The following is a 19,061-nucleotide window of genomic DNA, read 5'->3' as shown; positions in this document are numbered from 1 at the left end:
GAGGATAAGGAAGAACTTTCTAGAAAAGCAACCCATCTGTAGTGGGTTAATTGGTGGCCCTAAAAGATAATGTCTGCATCCTAATCCATGGAAACTGTGACTATGACCTTATTAGGAAAAAGTCTTTGCATATAATCAAGGATTTTAAGATGGATCATCTTGGATTATCCAGGTGGGCTCTAAATCAAATGACAAGTATCCTAATAAGAGACACACAGAGGAGAGACTTGGAAAGAAGAAACTGCCAGGTGAAGGCGGAGATAGAGATTGGAGTAATGCAGCCACAGGCCAAGAAATGCCTGGAGCCATCGGATGCTGGAAGAGGCAAGGAAGCATCTCGAGAGCCTTCGGAGGGAGCACAGCTCTGCCTTGGGTTCAGACTTCTAGCCTCCACGACTATGAGAGAATACATTTCTGTTGTTTTAAGCCACCACCAGCTTGTTGTAATTTGTTTCTGTTGCCACAGGAAATACACCATCCGTGGACGGCACATGTAGCTTTGAAGGGTGTGAGCTCCCCAGCGCTGGAGGGAAAGAAGCAGGGAGTGAGAGCACTTGCTGGGGATGCTTGGGTGGGCTGGGGTGCTGAAGCATGGCAGCGGAGTGGGCTGACAGGGCTGGGCATGCTCTTGCCAGCCCTGCAATTCTGTGGTTTCAGAGCAGAAGGGGCTGCTAGGTGGGATTTTAGTCATAAATCCCGTGCACCAGGAGGGCTAGGGACAGTTCCTTGCATATATTGCAAACAGTGGAGCATTTGTGCTTCCAAATACAGCTTTTATTATGATGTGGCTGAAGTGAATTAGCTTCACTGGGAGAGAGAGTCTTCTCCAGCCACTACTGGAAGTAGGTGGGGAAGATAATGAATGGTTAAAAGCATTACAGATAAATCCAATATGGTGCATCCAGTCAATCAGATGCACCATAATCTAATTTCAGTCTCTTCACCAAGGGCCAAGGGAACACCAGTGATCAATGCCACACACCTCCTGTGACAGAGAGAGCCTTCCTTCGCAGGGACTCCATCGCTTCTGTGGACACTGCTCTGTTATACAAAATCCTTCTTTACGTGGACATGAGGGCTGCCTTCTGGTAACTGCCGCTGACGATGGTTCTGCCCTTCATCTATACCACCTGCCTCTGACGGCTCTGGTGATCGTGTCCCTGAGTGTGTTCTTCTGCAAGCCCAGGACCCTTCGCCAATCCTCCAGCTCCCATTTCCACTCTGGGACACCTTCAGGGCCATTACCTTGTGGGTCCCAGGTTGCAGTCTAGTGGTCTTCAAAGGACCTTTATGAAAACCAGAAGAGGTCCCAACTAATATGAAGTGGGGGAGGGTGTGATCTTTGTCTAGGGTTCCCTAACACATGCTCTTCCGGTGTGGCCCCTCGAAGGACACAGGATCGATCTCTAACTTCTCTAAAGCAGCAAGTAAAGATGCATTTGAGCAGCACAGGAAATTCCAATTTATTTGCCCTTTGGAGAAGGCTTCCTTCTTTGCCTCTAAGTGGAGGCTTCACAGAGGCAGATGGTGAATTAACTTTCCTGTGGAAAGATCTGAGGAGGGTGTGGTAACCAGCTTCTTGTCACTAGAGGGATTTAAGTGGAGACACGGTTTGAGAAAGAAGGTTCAAGGGTCATCTTGGAATAAGGTGGCCCGGGGCAGGGTGGTGGTGGTGACTGCCCTTTCAAGTCCTTCTTAACTGACATTCTACACCTGGGTGAGGGGGGCTTGGTAAGAGATCTTTGGTTTTAACAGATGAGTGGGGTGGAGAGAGTACTGGATTCAGAGATTGGAGGTTACCAGGTGGCCTCCGGCAAATCCCTTAACCTCTCTGAGCTTCTCTTTCCTCATCTAAAAAATGGGAATGATTCCACTCACCTCCCACAGATATAGAGAGGATCCAGTGAAATGCGGGATATGAACATATGCTGGATGTCAACAGACTGCCATTCTGGGAGCAGTAGGGTGGCAGCTGTGAGGTTTTGGGGTTAGTCCTTAAGATCTTGACTCTGCTACTTACAAGCTGAGTGACATTGGGCAAACAGCCTCAGCGTGTTCATCAGTGAAATGAGACATTAGCTGTACCTTTCTCATAGGGCTGTTGTGGGAACAGAGAGAACACAAGGCAGACACCAGGCCTGGCATAGAGTAAGTGCTTGGTCCTGGGAGCTCTGCTTATTTTTAGGTTGATGGAGGCCCCTGGCGGAGAGAGCTCTGCCAGAGAAGCACACCCCCAGCTTTGCCTCCTGCTCCATACCTACCATGAGAAGCCCCTTGTAGGCGTAGACGATGCCGAGCCAGATGGTCATGTGGGTGTTCTCACAGTGCTCCAGGAGAGGGCGGATGGAGATGTCCCGGCCCGCTGGGTCCGGCTGTGCAAAGAGAAAACACAAACCCAGGGATGGCACTGGGTACCCTTTGTGCAGCCAGGTCTCTGTCTGACAGCCTGTTACCTTGCAGGAGCCACAGCCAGGGGCACCGTCCAGGGAACTTTTTGGACCCAACCTGTGTTCCCACGGGGCTTCCTTCTGTTTGTTGGTCATGCTTTGGCCCTGCATACCAGTTACCTGCATTCTTCATCCTTTTCTAACTTGAGTCAGAGCTCCTGAGGGCAGGGAGCAGCGGTCACTCCTGTGCCCCTAGTACCTAGTGCAAGACAGCCCAGAGCAGCATCTGTAATGTTTATTGAGAGTAGGGGTGGCAATGAAGGGCAAAGTTATGTCAGGAGGCCTTTAGGTGTCTCTGGGATTAATTCAGGTAACTGGAGATACCCACTAGTGGGGTCAACGATGGGGCCTGCCAAGCCCTTCTAAAGAGGCCCTCTTGCCCACCAGTCCCATTGAGGGAGCAGTGGTGGCCGCCATATTATATACCTCATAACCTTCCTGGGCCAGGGTTGATTGGACAAGGGATGGGCACCTGACTCCAGACAGCCAATCCAGACGCTGGTCAGAGACCTATGCAGTTTCCCAGAACACAGTGCCCTCGCTAAAGAGGAGTGGTAGAGAGGATCCTACCCAAGCACATTACCTCTCAGGAATTTGAACTGGGAAACTCTGGAAGAGAATCAGCCAGATGATGGCAAGAGGAGAACACCCAGAGAATGAAAAAAATATATACTGTACACATATTTTTCTGGAGCCATTTGAGACATCCTGACCCTACATCCCTAAATATTTAGCATCTGCTTCCTAAGAACAAGGAGATTGTCTTACATCATCAGATACACTTTTCAAATTTTGCCAGTTGGCCTAATAATGTCCTTCAAGGCAATTGTGGTTTTTCCAAAGCAGGATCCAATCCAGGACTATGTATTCAATTTACTTGTTATTATGTCTTTAATCTCAATCCTCAGCCTACTTTGGTCTTTCATGTCATTGGTATTTCTGAGGAACCCAGTTCAGTTATTTTATAGAATGTCCCTCAATTTGAGTTTGTCTGAATGTGTTTTCATGATTAGATTCAAGTTATGCCTTCTTGGCAGGAATCCTACATAAATGACGTTCTTGCCTCCTTGCTGCTGCATATCAGAGGCATTTAATGGCACTTTGTCCCATTATTGGTGATGTTAACTGTGATCATTTGGTTCAGGTGATGTGTGCCAGATCTCTCCACTTTAAAGGTAGCATTTCCCTTTGTGATTAATAAACAATCTGCAGGAGATACTTTGAGACAGTGTGAGTATCCTGTTCCCAGGTTTCAGCATCCACTGGTGATTCCTGAGTCACATTAGTTTGGTGGCTGTAAAATGATGATTTTCTAACTCCATCACTTCATTTAAATACTTCACTTCTAATGTAAACAAGGTCTTTCCTCCCATGTGTTTATGAATGTCAGTATGGACTTAAGTGTCCTTTTTTAATTCAGTGTTTTATAATCTGTTACTATCATTATTCATTTTCATGCCCAAATCAAAATGGAAAACCCCTTCATGCTGCCTTCTGTGTTATTTCAATGTATCCCCAGAATTTTGTGGAGCATTTTCCTAATTCTTGGTACAAGATGTTCCAGGTTTTCCTTATACATTCTATGCCCCAGCCTTGGAATCAGCCATTTCTCCAATGGTTCTTTTTGGTGGAGAGTATCTATTATCTATCTATCTATCTATCTATCTATCTATCATCTATCATCTATCATCTATCAATCATCTATCATCATCTATCTATCATCATATATCTTCTATTTATCCATCCACCCATCTACCATCATTTTATCTATCTCTATCTCTCTACCATCTATTTATGGATAGAATAGATAAAATCCATCAACACAGGGGTCTTGCTTGCTTCCTCCTATTTCATATTTGCATCTTTCTTCTGTCACCAGTGAGAACCCTGGTTTCCAAAAACATCAAAATGTCACATTGCCTCAATCTTATAATAAACACAAGATAGTTCCAGAATTGCTACATCCACACACTACCAACAATAAATTTACTGAGTAAAGTTGAATATTTCTTTGTGAATCTGTTTGCCTTTAGAACAGACCCCACTAAGGATATCTCATCCAAGAACTGGGTTCAGGACTGAGCTGTCCTGTTGAGGACCAGGGTAAAGTCAGATGCCTGAGGGTAGGGGTAGGCATCGCAGGGTTGATCACCAGGAAGAAGGAGCACATTGGTGGGATCCAGGGATGTGGAAGCCAGGCGTTAGGCAGGTGGGGATGGAAACATTGTTTCTTTTGGCCCTGCTCTCTAGCCTGGCCTTTGAGGCAGGAAATGGGGAAATGAGTTGGGGAAAGGTAGTGTTCCCACACGAAAGTATGAGGAGTTGGGAGAGGTGGGGCCTGTGGACTCAGGCCATTTTGTAATCAGATCATCAAATTGTATGCTCTCTCAGGCTTGATTTCCCTTTTGCTGTCTCAAGCCACAGAAAACCTTAGCTCAGCCTCTTTGGTTCTATGTAGGCTGGGGTGCTAGAGGCATAGGTCCCCTGAGGCAGTGGCAGCAGTGGGCATAGTGAGAGACACTCCAAGGGAAGGGGATCTCCTGGAACCACAGTTAAGAGTTGCCAGGGCTAAAGATCCCCCTGCTGCCCCCCACCACTGCTACCCACCCAGGAATTGGTTAGATTCCATTAAGGGTGAAGGGGTTCCCTGATGTTCTTTCACTATTTAATCGAGGAGACTGAGAAAGGACTGTGTCCCAAAGTCAACAGTGACTTGGTCGCAGAACTTGGGTCTCTCCAATGTGTGACGACCAAGCAGACATGAGGATGCAGAAGCACAGACTTGTCACGGCGTGCCCTGATAGCAAATCCGTTAATGACGTTAGCGTCTGATGGTGATGATGATGATAACAATTTGTGAGGGACTCCTAGATTCTCTGTGTAGAGAGGACTGATTCTATCACACACATTGTTCAAGTTACAGAAACTCTTGATGGGAACGGTTGTCTGGCTTATATACCCCCAGTGACGGCCTCCTCACTCCCATTTTTGGTGAGATGGCTGCACATTTCTTTTATTGAATGAGAACCTTCTCCTCCCGTACTTCCACCCACTGGCCCTGGTCTTTCCTCTGGGACTCCCAGAATAATCCCAAGCTCTTACCTTGAGTCTGCACACCCTTCCTCAGGAGGGGAAGAGGGGCAGTGAAGGTATACATCACCCTTCCACACAGGTCGCTCAGCCTGCCTGAGTTTACCATTGATCCATAGACCTATAATTGAGCTCAACACCTCAGGTGGTGCTGAGCAAGTCCGCCTGTCCCCCTGCTGCAGCTCTCCTTGGCTTTCTAAATAACTGCCTTCCACTAATGATTCATATGTTCCCTTATGGTTGGCTAAGACCCCGTCAGGTAGTTCTCACTGAACTGCTGCCAACACTGTCTTCTTCCTTCTGCAGCTGACAGTCCAGCCTGTTACTTTTTACCTTATTAGTAACCTTCCCCCATACCTCCCCATCCTGGCCTGCTCTGACCCCTTCGAATCCTGAAATCCTACTTCTTACATCTTGTCTTTAAGTTTTCCACCCATTCCAATAAGCTTAAGCACAGCCTTGGCTGCAGGAGGGAGGGCAGCAAAAACCCAAGGGCCAGTCAAGAGTTCAGAGAAGTCGGTGGTTCCGAGGGTGGGCAGTGCTGCTTCTAGCCCCATCTCCCCAGTACATGGGCACTAATCCCGAAAAGTCACAATATCCTGGTCATTACATTGCCCTCACACAGCCCTGTGTCCGTGCACACTGGACATGGATCAGTGTGGTAGGGGTCGGGGGTGGTTTTAGGAGTGATGAAGTTCATATGCTTATGAGGCTGGGGAATGGGGGTCTACATAAAGTCAAGTGACCCCTTACCTGAATTTCAAATCTACCTGTAAGAGCCATGCCTCTTCTTGTCTGATCCATCCTGATCATACCAGGGACTGGGATTCAGAGGGGGTGGAGCAGGCACACACCGGGAGAGAGGTGCCTGATGATGAATCAAGAGGGGATCGTGGGGGAGGGGAGAAAGGGGCCACTTCCTGAGCACTTACTTGGAGTTGTCGTGCATCGAAACGCCGCTAGGGGGCACAAAAGACCTGCACTGAGGGTCCCGTCTGGAGGCAGTGGATCATCTACTGGGAACAGTGAGCTGCTTCTGTGGCTCACTGGGGCTACAAGTGGCAAAGCATCAGAAGCACCTTGCACTATTCTAGAAGCCACCCCACTGGCTTTAAAGGAGGCCGGATTTCCAGGCAGCATGGAGGACAGGCCCCACCCCCTTTCCAGACAGCTGGGTGGGGAATGTGGGGAGGTAAGGGAGGTGCGGGACTCTTTGGGAAAGAGGGGCTGGAGGGCCCAGGCCTTACCTGGTCACTGTGTTCACATTGTGCACAATGTGGTGTGCCATGCAGCTTAGGGCCAGTGAGCACAGGGCCCTGACCTCTGCATAAGTCAGGCTGGGATCTCACATCAGAGTCTGAGCCAGGATTTCAGGCCCACTTCTCTGTTAATATTGTGGACTACAGCATTTTCACTGGCCCAAGAATGTTTCCCTTGCTCTGAATGACTGGCCTACAAGAACTTTCAAACTGCATTTTTCTTTTCTTTATTTTTCTTCCTTACTCATTGCTTACCTGGGCAGTTACCTAAGTAATCATTCATACATTCATTCATTCATTCAATACATAACTCAAACACTACCATTTGCCAGGTATTGTTCTAGGCATGTGGGAATGCAGCAGTATGGACCTTCCATTCCAGTAAGATCAGGATGACTCCATGAGAGGCAACCTCAGACAGAGGGTAGGTAGACTTCCCACAATCACAGCAGCCCTGAGAATACTACAGGCTGCTTGTCATGAGTAACAACTATGGGCATAGTTGCTAAGCTGTGAGGTGTACACACGTTATCTTGTCAAAGCCTCCCAAGAATCCACTGAGATATTGTATTCATTTTACAGATGAAGAAACTGAGGCACAGGGAGGTTAAGTAACTCCAAACCCCCAGCTAGTGCCAGAGTTGGATTCAAACCCAGGTCTGTCTGACTCCCAAACTGGTGTTCTTTCCTCCCTCACCAGGTGCTTTCCCCAGCCTGCCCTCCCTCCCACAAGCTTTATGTCAAATTCCAAAGAAACAGTGGGTCTAAGCCTGCTTTATAAACTGAGAGGTGCTGCTTGTGGGAGGAATGACTTAATTGTAAAACACTCAATAGAGGCCTCCCCTGAAACCCCCGGAGCTTTGAAGGCTGTGCTTTGGTTCTGCAAGCTGAATTCAAGCTGATAAAATGCTCTTCCTGCCTGACAGGGTCCAGTGCCCAGCAGCGAGGCCATGCCTGTCTATGATGGTCAGAGGCTGAAAGTGCTCACATCTGACTGTTGGTCTAACTGCTGATCAGCAGGAGGCAATGCAGAAGCTGCCCAGTAAAGCCTCCCCATCTGTGCAGCAAAAGGAGAGCAGCTGGCCTGAGAGTCCCTCTGCATAATGCAGCTACTCACAATGTAGGTCAGTGGCCTCTGCAAACATCCTGCTTTGTCAGGTCACACAAATGGACAGACAAGCATGGGTTGAGGTATTGGTCCTGAAAGGTCAAAGTCCTGCCATAGACTTGCTGGCTTACCTTGGTCAGGTCCCCACCCTTTTCTACACCTCAGGTTCCATTTGTAAAGTGAGCCCATGGGTTAACTTACAGTGTAGTTCATGTGAGCCTGAATATTGGAGGGATAACTCTATTTGTCTTTTACTTCATGATTGTTTGTCTTACATTCACTCATTCCGAATTGACTCGGTATTTCTCATGTGCCTTCTGTGTGCCATGCACTCTGCTTAATGCTGGGGTCCGGGCACACGAGAGCGAGAGGATGCTTGCCTTCTTGGAGTGTGTGTTCTGGTGGAGGGCAAACCCCACGGGTGGAGAAATGCCACAGTGGCGCTGTGGACACAGCTGGCCTAAGTGCTCCTGAAAAGAAGGACACGGTACTTGGAGGGGTGCTGATAGGGGAGTGCATGTCAGATGGTAGTCTGGGAAGGCTTTTCTGATGGTGACATTTACTCTGTAACCTGAATGATGAGAAAGACCAGCCATGTAAGAACTTGGAGAAGAGCATTCCTGGCTCTTAAAGGACCTTAAAAGGCAAAGGCTTTAGCATGTTTTAGGAACTGGTGTGGCTGGAAGGTGGTAAGTGAGGCTCACTTGATAATACTACTCAGGAAGCTTGTTAAAATGTAATTTGGGTCAGTAGGTCTCGGTGGGGCCTGGAGGTGACAATGATGGTGTTGGTCCAGGGACCCACATTCGGGCAGCAAGGCCTTAACTGATCTGAAACAATGGGTAACATTTGGTCCTCTGCTTAGACCTGTGGGTTAGCATGTCGATTCCCTTTGTCACTCACATGGCACTGACACAGAGTGACAACTTAGCACAAAGGCAGACTTGACCTGGCCTGTCTGTGTGTTCTGACCTGGACTGGACTCTGGGTGGGGGCTTCAGGTCTGGGCAGGGAGGGTGGGGAGTGTGGGTGGTGGGCACAAAGGGGGCCTCAAGCTTCATCTGTGATCCCGGGGCCCTGGCTTTAGTGCCTTGGACTTTATTCTGCCACTGCTGTGGGTGGCTGCTTCCCAAGTCCCGCCTGGCTGGGGCCTCATGAAAGGATGTGCCTTCCTCCTTCTGACCAGCTCCCAGGAGCTGACTCTTGGAACTTTCTCCCCAGGCCATTCCTGCCTCTTCTTCTTTTTTTTATTTTAATTTCTAAGTTGATTTTGAAATACACGATAAAATTGGTTTTTCTATGGGGTAAGTATTTGTGTGTTATATAAATGTGAGTTTGAATGTGTGTGGTTGGGGGAAGTCTGACCTTTCTGGGCTGCACTTTAAAGTCTTGAAATGTTTCTCTTTCCCTGGGAAGGCAGGTGAACTGACACTGCCTTTTGTCAGGGAGATTGAGGGTTCCTATTAAGGAAGCCTGGCAGGAAGGGGAAAGTGCGCTGGTTCAGGTCCCAGGTCCACTCCTTGCCAGCTGTGTGACTCTGAGCACATCTCCAAACCTTTCGGAGCCATGATTCGCTCATCTGCAGACTCCCAGGGTCGGCAAGATGATCAAGGGGGTGACTGGTGTGTTTACAGGCTTCAGAGACTGGAAAGCTGCACTGTCTGCGTGAACCGTCATCACTATCTCCAAATGCAGAGCCACAGAGTGCTGGAGCTGGGAGGAACCTTCCAGATCCCTCTGGGGCTGGACTGCTTATCTCAGCAGCAGCAGTTGCACACCTCTGAGGCAACAAAGCTAGAAGCTGTCATTTCAAGGTAAGAATTTCTTTTTAGAATGTTTGATTACAAGTCTGGATGAATTTTTTCAGAATCCCAGATTGGAAGGGACCTGTGAGATACCCACCAGGGCTTCTCTGCCGGTGCATCTCTGGCATTTTTTTCTCTGGAAGGGGTGTGATTCTCTGTTGTGAGGCACTGTCCTATTCAGGCAGAGTACTCAGAACCCCAGCATGCTGGGCACCACATGCCAGGAGTGTCCTCTAATCACTGTGACAGGCACAATCTCCCCTTTTCCAAACACTAAGGGGATTTATGAACTCGTCCAATTCCTCTTTTTACAGATGGAGAAACTGAGGCCCAGAAAAGGACTCACAGCAAGAATGTGAGTGGAGATGCAGACCCTGTCCTGACCCTGTCTCGTGCCCTATGCACTGGACTGTGCTGGCGGTTAGCACGGGAAGAGCCAGCTTGTGACTGCTCGCCAGCCGGCATCTACGGGAATTTACCACTCGGGTTCTGGGCACTACCGTGTCGGTCCCCTAGAGCTGGCCTGAGGGCCACCCTCCGGGTTTTGTGCTTACCCGTCTGCTGGTGCCGACACCCGTGCTCAGGTACACCTGGGACAGCATCCAGAGCAGTGGCCCAGAGCCCCTTGCCGGATACCCTGGCCACAGCTTCGTTGAGTCCTGCTCTGAGGAGAGGAGATGAGGTACCAGAGGTGGCCAGGACCTGGCTGAGGAGGGCGAGGAGCTTGGGCTCAGCATGAAGATACCAGTGGTCCCGTGAGACCCCTGTCTCCTACTCAGAGAAGCATTCTTGAGTTTGATCTTGGAACCTAGCAGGAAATTCTGTGGTTGTATCAGGGTCATAGCTGGAGTGGGGAGCGTCTTAGGGAAGTTGAGGGCTGGTAAGTGCAGTCATAGGTCCCAGCCCTTTGCAGTCCATAAATGCTGTAGTCTGGTGAAGGAGCCAGGAATTTTATACCCGTGCTACATGAAACAGGCTTAGAGAGGACAAGAGGCTTGCTGAAGGTGACACAGGAAGTCAGAGACAAAGCCAAGCCAGACCTCTTTCCTGCAGAGTAGGTGGGGGCATCTCTGCTTCTTCTGTCATTCCCTGTAGCCTGGCTCAGTTCCTCAGGGGTGCCCCTGTTCTCCCTGGGCCAGTATCTGAGGTCTCTGGGCAGCCTGGAGCCAGACACGCTCCCAGGTACTGCCAGTGAACACAGAGCCAAGAGGCACTCGATCACAGGGACGTTTCAGGAGGCACACTGTGAACAGGCAGCGGCACCACTGCATCCTGGGTATGAGCTTCAGGGTCTGCAGAGCCCGCCTGGCACGAGGGTGGTAGCATCATGTGCTTTTCAGCCGGCCTGACCATCTGGGTAGTGAGAGACCAGTGCCCACACATGCACGTCCCCGGATGAAACCATGACCCAGTGCCTGCAAACAGGGAAGGCCCTCCACACATCCTCAAGAGAGAGTCACCAGGGCCCAGTTGGGCAACAGGGTGGGGAGTCTTTCCTAGCTTTAGAGCCGAGAGAAATTTGTGACTCTCGGTCCATAGATGTGTTTTACTTGATCTACATTGTATTTAAAATTTTTAGACTTCAGTATTTAAAATGCAGGTGATTTCACATGAACACCCAGACTCCCAGCTTTCAAAATGAGACACTTGGCAGCCCGTGGCCTGCCTCTGTGTGGAGCTGATCATGAACTGGGGCCTGTTTGTCGCATGCCCCCAGTCCTTGTTCCAGAATCAGGCAGATGCTCAGAGGGCTTTTAATTCTCAGGATATTTTTGAAGTGAGCGTGACAACTGCTCTTTCCTACGTTGGTAAAAGAACTGCAGAGAGACTAGGCAGTCTCTGTCATTTATCTTCTATTTAGATAGATGGGTGGGATTTTATCTGCATCTGGGGACTTGGCTGTGGAGCCAGGAGGGCAATGAGAAGCTGCTGAGGGTGAAGAGTAGATGACATGACCAGAGCCGAGCTTCAACTGGCACTCACAGTAGCTGTGAGTGGGGACGGCACCCGGCTGTACTTCAGTGTTGTTGAAATGCTGCTGTCTTAGCAGCTGGACAAGAATTCCCTTCAGGGAAAGCCACTGCTTAGGTGCCTGCTCTGGGAATGTGAGTGCCGTGGGCACCCAGTGTTCAGAGGAGGCCACACCCATTGCAGGAGCAAGGAGATGATCTGCTTGCTCCTGAGAGAGAAGGGAGGAACAAATCAGGAGGGAGGCAGGGAGGAAGGAAGCTGGAGAGGCCACATGTGCCTTCCCTGGAGAAACGCCTGGCAAGCAAGAGGGGAATGCTGGTGAACCTGCACGGGGCCGGAGACATGCCCTGCAGTGGTGTCCTGGGGATGAGTGGCCTGTCTGTGAGCCAGGAACGGACCGTGCCTGCAGGGGAGGCTGGGAAAGAGCATGGCTAGGAGGCTCAGGACATCCCTGGGCTTCCCCTTCTTGGGGGTTTGAGGCAATTTTTCCTGGATCTCAAAGACCACAAGTTCCCAGCTGACACTGTAATATGTAGAAATATGGGTAACTATTCACCTGGTCACCTGACTTTCGTAGAAGCAGTGTCATGGAGTGGAAAGGTCTGCTGGCCCACTTGGGGCAAGCAAGCCCTGTCCCTTCTGAGGGCTTCAAGTGCCAACATTTGGTGATTCTGCCATGGCAACACCAGGTGGGAAGCAGGGTTGGCTGGCTGCCCAGGGCCCAGCTGGTCTCCGACCTAGGTGCCAGGACCCCTCATGTGCTGACCTGGGTGGGGGAGGAGGCAGAAGTCCACAGGATGGCATTTCCCAGGCTGCGTGTGGGTGCCACCTCTGAGAGCAGGACATGCTTTCCCCTCGCACACCTGGGACCAGCCTGACCCCCACACAGGAGAGGCTGAGGGCCCATGGCAGGGCCTCGAGGCTCTGGGGGCCCTGACCTGAGTGGGCAGGGGATGAGCAGAACAATAAAAGGAGAGCAGAGAGACCAAAGGGACTGTGGAGAAGGGAGATCGGTGTCCCTCAGACGGCAACATGCAACAGTGATGGCTGAGATGTTGCACATTAAACACTGAGAATACACAAAAACCCGAGCTTTGCGAGTCATTGGGTTTGTGCCTAGCCTACTGGAAGATGATGGGGGGAGGACAAAGCCCACACATGTGTGCTCCATCCATCTCCTCCTCTGCTCTGCACTTTTGCCCCCCACCCCTGCCCACAGCCAAGTCTAAAACTCCTCCCTGGGGTTCCTATTTCTCAAGATGTTTGTCCCTTTCCCTTGCCCTTCAGTCAAGCTGTCTGGAAAAGGTGTCTCGGCCCCTCCCCCTCCTTTCTGTACCTCCGGCTGCTCACCCCCAAAGTCCTGCAGTGGCCCTCGGAGTGCCTGGGCCACGAGGGCCCTCTTTAGTCCTCTGCTCCCTGGCGCCTCCATCTCCGTCTCCCCTGCGGGGCCTCTCAGCTTCCTCTGCTCACCTTTCCTCAAGTTCCGCGCTCTCCAGCCTCACCTTCGCCAGCCTGAACTGTTCACTTCCTCCCTTAAACCTACCCTTCCTCCCTGGTTTGCTAGCCCGGAGCACAGCCCCGCTGCCCACCCAGGTGAGACCAGAACCCAGGCATCCTTTCACCCCTTCTCATTCCTTTGTGCCCACCCTGGCCCCACCTCAGACCTTTACCAGCTTCTCAGGCTGCTGACTTACTATCCCGGCACTGTGAGCCTCTGTGATGCGGCTCCAAGTATCTGTGTGGCCTTGACGCTCATCACCAGCCTCATCCACGGCCGGGCCCTGTGGTCCCCCTCCTGGCCCTTTCCTGCGTCTCCCAGTCCTGGGATGCCCTTTCTTCACACCACCGTGTAAACTACACCCGTTCCTCCATCTTGGAAATCTTCCTGGGTGCTCTCACCCCAAGTCCTCCCCTCCGAGGCCCCCTGTCCTCCAGCCTGTCTTTGGGGAGGACCGTTGCCTGGAGTTGGGGGTATCTGTGTCATTTTTCCCCTCCTCCTCCTCCTCCGCCCCACCCCCACCCCCAGCTGCTCACTCTGTGCCAGGTTCTGGCCAAGTGTGCCTTGTACGCTGTTCATTTTATCCAGTCACCACAGGGGTGAGCTCTAGCACCACTCCCATTTTAGGGGACTTTAAATGAGGCTCAGAGTGTGACATGACCAAGGTTACACAGGCATTAAGTGATGGAGCTGGGACTTGAACCCAGGTCTGCCTACCTCCCCAGACCTTTGCTTTAGACCACAACACAGAACTACCCAAAGGTGTGCCCTGGTCACTGGTGTGCCAGCAGTGGGTTCCAGGGGTCCCAAGATAATGCTTTCCTCTGCCTCGGGGCACATGGGGGCCAGGCACCTCCAGCCTCGCTCCCTCTGTGGTCACGTGGTGCTGTGCTGACACTGTTTTGTATGTGAGAAGGATGGGAAGCCCCACCCTAAGTGAGACTCGGTACTGACCCCGAGCAGCCCTGTAATTCCCAGCCTGGCCTGGGATTGCTTCCGGAAGTGGCCCGTGACCCCCTACCAATCGGGCCTCTAGGCCAGCACCCCTCAGGCTAAAGGGCCTCTTTGTGGGGCATTTGCTCCTGGCCTGGAGTGAGATCTGTGGCCCAGAAGTGAGTGGAGCTCCCAGAGCCCTGTCCAAGCGGCCCAGCCCCGGTCCTTGGCCGGACTGCCGTTTCTCCTCCCCAGATCTCAAGGGAGCCCCGCTGGCCCTGCACAGCCCTGGCCCGGCCACGCAGATGAGGTGTCTCTTGTCACCCTCTGACGGGGGTCAGTGCTGACACAGTGCATGAACCCCCAGTGGCTCATTGCCACTCCCTGCTGTCAAGCCCAAGCCTCATGCGCTGTGAGCAGGAGGTGACAGACCACTGTGTGAAGATGCTCTCAGCCAGGAAGCTGGTGCCTGTGGGATCCGGGACAGCTCTTTTACTCCACCACTGATGTGTGTGTTAACTCAGCTTTATGGCTTTCCGGGCTGTTAGTTCTCCTCAGGGCCCTAGGAGTTTAGAAGGGCCATCAGCCTCCTTCCCACTGCATACAGAACACCGAGCCCCGGGGGACACAGCAAGAAATCTGAGCACCTGGCACTTGAGCCTCGTGTCCAGACTCCTAGCCCAGGACCCTTTCTGTTGTGTTCATGCTCCTCCCTGAAACCCTGGCTAATTCTGGGAGCCCCAGCTCACCAAGGAGAAAGGAAGGAGGCCAGATGAGCTTCAAGTTCCTTCTGTTCCCTACTGCGTCTCAGATTTTACAGGTTATCCCCGGCTAAAAGGCAGCAGGGTGACACCCAGTGCCCTGGTGGAAGACAGCTGCTGGCCTTGCCTCTGCATGACAGTTCCGGCCCCAGGACTGTTACATGCTCATTCTAAGCCCCAGATTCTTCTCTGAGGAATGCTGGAGTCACCTGCTTTGGGGGTTGTTCGGAGCATCTAGCAAGAAGCACTGAGACAAAAGACTACAAAGCCCAGACACACACCTACCCCAGGGTAATGCGGGCATGAACAATGCAGCCATTTCATTTTCCTGTTATCATTCAGGGAGGTAAGAGGGTTGGGAGCCCCCAAAGTGCAATGTTGCAAAGACTGTTCCAAAATAGGATATAACTGGTGTTGCTTCACTGCTGGCCATGCGTGGGGATCCCTGGACAGCAACAGGCCCTCGGAGAATGGGCATGCTCCCTTCTTTGCTCTGCAATAGGGTTCATTTTCCTGGGCCTTTTTCTTTCTGCCCTGCCAGAGCTTTCTCCTTTGTACCACTGATGGAATTTCTAGTGTGAACATAATACTCCAATTCATTACAACTTCAAGGCTGTCCTGAACTTGTTTCACACGTGCCCATTAGCAAGAATACATGTATATGTATATATAAGTCTTCTGAGATTGCAGTATTCTAGTTCATGGAATCATGCCACTTTTGGGCTAGAAGAGACTCAAGTATCTCTTTTCACTTCCCTTCCTTAGTGTGCATTCCCTGCCAAGGGCTCATGCAACCTTTCTTTGCACACTTCTCTGCTGATGAGGCACTCACATACTCTCTCCTAAAGAAGACTAATTCATTTTGGGATAAGTCAGACTAAAATATGGACAATCGTCCTTATCCTGGACAGAAATTTAGATTCCCTAGACCTTCCCTTACTAGTCCTACGCTCTGCCTTCTGGGGCCCTGCAGGTCGTGGCTCCTCCCCTGGCTCCAGGACAGCCACTCTGACGCTTAGAGACCGCGGTTGCAGCCCTCTGAGGCTTCTCTTTGGTGGGTTGATGTCAACCCTTCCTTATGCTCTCCCCATCCTGATCACCCTCCATCTTGTCACTATCTCCAAGGGTCCAGGGTGCATGAGATCACAAGTCTCCAAGGGGATCCTTTAGGGCAAGAGCGTGTCCCTTCTCCAGCCCTAGGGCCCTGTTCACCTGGGGCTGGCCCCTGAGCCTGCACTGGTTTCTTGGCAGCCAACCCACACTGTGGAGCTTGGCAGTCCACGTGGCCATTATCTGTGTTTAAGGAAATACTGTTGCTTGAAACAGCCCCACACATGCCTATCTGGTGTTCCTTAGGGATCTAAGGAACAATACATTCTGTGATGCAGAACCCCTGAGAGTTCTCTCTGCTGTCCAGGAGAAATGCACTGGTCACCTCCTTATCATCCCTCATGCCACTTCAGAGTCTCCTTTTCTATGTAGGATGTGCTGCCTGGTGTCCAATCCCAAGAATAGGCCCCCAAAGGCTACTGGTAGGTGGGTGTGATGACTGTACTGAAAACAGTCACAAAGACCCAAATGAGGGAGTAGGCAGCCTAGAGACCAGATCTGTTGGGGGCATAAGAACAGGACTGTAGATTTAAGGAGGGTTGAAGTAGTATGCTTTTCCTGTGAACCAAAGAATGCGACACAACTTTGTTACAGCAAAAAGTAAACATATATCACCTCTAACATTAACTTAGCATTTTTCACATGTAACGGTCCCATGCAAGATAGGACAGGAAGTTTTTAGCCCTATTTTACAGATGGGGAAACTGAGGCTCAGAATGGTTAGGTGGACTGATCAAAGGGAATGAAGGAGTGTCAGAAACTGCCACACCCCTGATGTCCACCCACTCACCCACAGTTCCCAGTCCCTTTACAGTTAGGTGGGGGTCACATGACTAATTCAGGCCAATGGGCTATGGTTGGAAGTGACATCTGACCCTTCTGGGCTGAAGCCTAGAAGAGCTGTTGTAAGATCTATGTGCTGCAATGCTGCTTGGGCCAGGGGCCCAGATCCCTGAGCTGCCTAATGGAAAACTGTTGCCTGGAGACTACCTCGATTCACAGATGGACTTTGTGAGTGAGAAATAGACCCTCCCAGCCTAGCCTGACTAATACGGAAGGGCCATCTCATCTGTTACTATGTTACATGTGTCAGGCACCATCTTAAAGACTTGCACATGTCACCTCATGCAATCCTTGAAGCTATCCCATGAGAAATGGGGTGTTCTTCCTCTTTACTGTATTTGAAAATGGAGACACAGATGTGAAGCTGCTTGCCGAGGGTCACAGAGCCACCAGCATGGACCTGGAACCTGCAGCTGGGTCTGTCTGATTGGAAAGCCTCGGTGAACTCTGGGGATTTGCACAAACTGGATGGCTATTGTGTTCCAACACCCCGTTGGGCTAAATGCTTCCTTTGGAGATGGAAGATTGCACAGATTGCTTTTCTCATTCAGATTTTATGCCTGAGTAAAATCCTTGTGCTATGATTTATTACAGCAACATTGGTTTTCCAATTTTAAGACGACAATGCAGCTTGAGATAAAATGGAAAGAAAACACTGAAACATTTGAAACCTTTGGTTTAGATCCTTATTAAATCTTGCTTGCATTGTTCAGGGCCTGCCTCATTTTTTCCTCCTGATGCCAGTCTCCCTTATTCTGATCAACTGCCCAGCCACCTTTCTAAAACAGTTTCGGCACACTTGCCCCTGCTCAGAAGCACGAAGGCGACTTGTTGCCTCCAGCAGCATTAAATGATATTCCTCATAATATGTAAATGTCCACATGCTCCAGGACAAAAGGGTTCCATGGCCAAAGATGTTTCGGAAATGCTCATTAATTTTTTTATTATTAAAAATTAAAGTTTTTAGTTAAAAGTAATAATAATAAGCTGCAGGACTTTTCAGAGCCTTCAACATGCTAAAACCCATTTTACATTTCCAAGAGGCAGATACAGAGTTTCTGGGATTTCTTAAACTATGCAATACCCCCATTCCCTTTTACTTTGGGACACCAGTGGGATTAGTATTCTACATCGTCTACTTTGGGAGGATGCTGGCTTTTAGGATAAAATCTGACATTCTCAGTTTAACATTCAAGTCCTCTAGGATCTGGTCCCGGGTCACCCTCATCTCATCCCACAAACCCCTGTCTCCATCTATCTCAGGGTTCAACTCCCTTCCTTCCTCCCACAAACATCTTACTATGTATCCTATCACTCAGTGCTAGGTTGTGGGGTTCTCTGAGCTGTGACCCACAGAGAAAACAGGGCTTGAGGAACAATGTCAGAAACTTAACACAATTCAGCCTCTATTTGGGAGAATGTTAAAAACACTCTTAATAGTGATGTGGCTAAGATGAAAATGGCAATGATGACTGCGAGACTAATTGAAAGCCATGTGTTCACCGAGGCTTCAAGAATCCTTTTTAGAAACAGGAACTGGGCCCGCATATGCCAATGAACAAGGCAAAACAGGGGCTCTTTGGAAACAAAAAGCCCCAAGATATGCTGGGCAGAAGCAAAGATATCAATGTTCAAAATAAGGTAATTAACATGTACAGGAAATGCAAACGCTGCCAGGAGGCTGACAGGAGGGGGGGATGAGGAAAGAATGAGCAGTGTAGCAGGGAAGGGAAAGTTTTGCATTTTCTTTTTGTCACAGACCCCCAAAATATTCTGTGAGTAATAAATAGGCCTTGACACACTGCTAAAATACCAGTGAGGCTGGGCTAGAATTTCCTGTAGACCCTCTCCCTGGAAAAATAAACAGATCAATTGATCAGTGAGCCATCCATTCTCTGAGAATATGGGGGAACGTGTTTAGTCTAGGATGGGAGACCCACACCCGGTGGTATAGTCAATGGCAAAATGGTTAAAGATGCCAGCCCTGGGGCCAGACTGCCTGAGCTCTGCTCCCAGCTCTGCCACTTACAAATGTTGGGACTTTGCAGTAACTATTTAACCCCATAGTTGCCTCTGTAAGCTGCGCCTAAACGTAGTACCTGCCTCAGTGGATTGCAAACTTAGTGGACTGGTCTGTAAAGCCCCTAGACCAGTGTGTGGTCCAAGGGAATGGCTCAGTCAGGGTCAAGGGTCAGCTGTTACCATTAATCCCCCCACCTTGGTAATCTGCCCAAGG

At 50.2% G+C, this 19,061-nt stretch overlaps 1 protein-coding gene and 1 long non-coding RNA gene across 2 annotated transcripts in view; one reads left to right on the top strand and one right to left on the bottom strand.

Moving 5' to 3' along the window:
* LOC140847292 (uncharacterized) overlaps positions 1-17,537 on the top strand; it is a 42,752-nt gene extending 25,215 nt beyond the window's left edge. The window contains exons 2-3 of the long non-coding RNA XR_012127184.1: positions 9,539-9,718; positions 10,024-17,537. This is a non-coding gene — a long non-coding RNA (uncharacterized lncRNA). The remainder of the gene's footprint in view (positions 1-9,538; positions 9,719-10,023) is intronic.
* GABBR2 (gamma-aminobutyric acid type B receptor subunit 2) overlaps positions 1-19,061 on the bottom strand; it is a 328,260-nt gene that overhangs the window by 17,256 nt on the left and 291,943 nt on the right. Inside the window, exon 14 of the mRNA XM_073227151.1 lies at positions 2,262-2,372. Coding sequence (XP_073083252.1) covers positions 2,262-2,372 — 111 coding nt within the window. The remainder of the gene's footprint in view (positions 1-2,261; positions 2,373-19,061) is intronic.

This window comes from Manis javanica, chromosome 2 (assembly GCF_040802235.1).
Source record: "Manis javanica isolate MJ-LG chromosome 2, MJ_LKY, whole genome shotgun sequence".
Taxonomy (NCBI): Eukaryota; Metazoa; Chordata; class Mammalia; order Pholidota; family Manidae; genus Manis; species Manis javanica.
The sequence above is the reverse complement of the archived record's forward strand: the minus strand, read 5'-3'. Positions and strand labels throughout refer to the sequence as shown.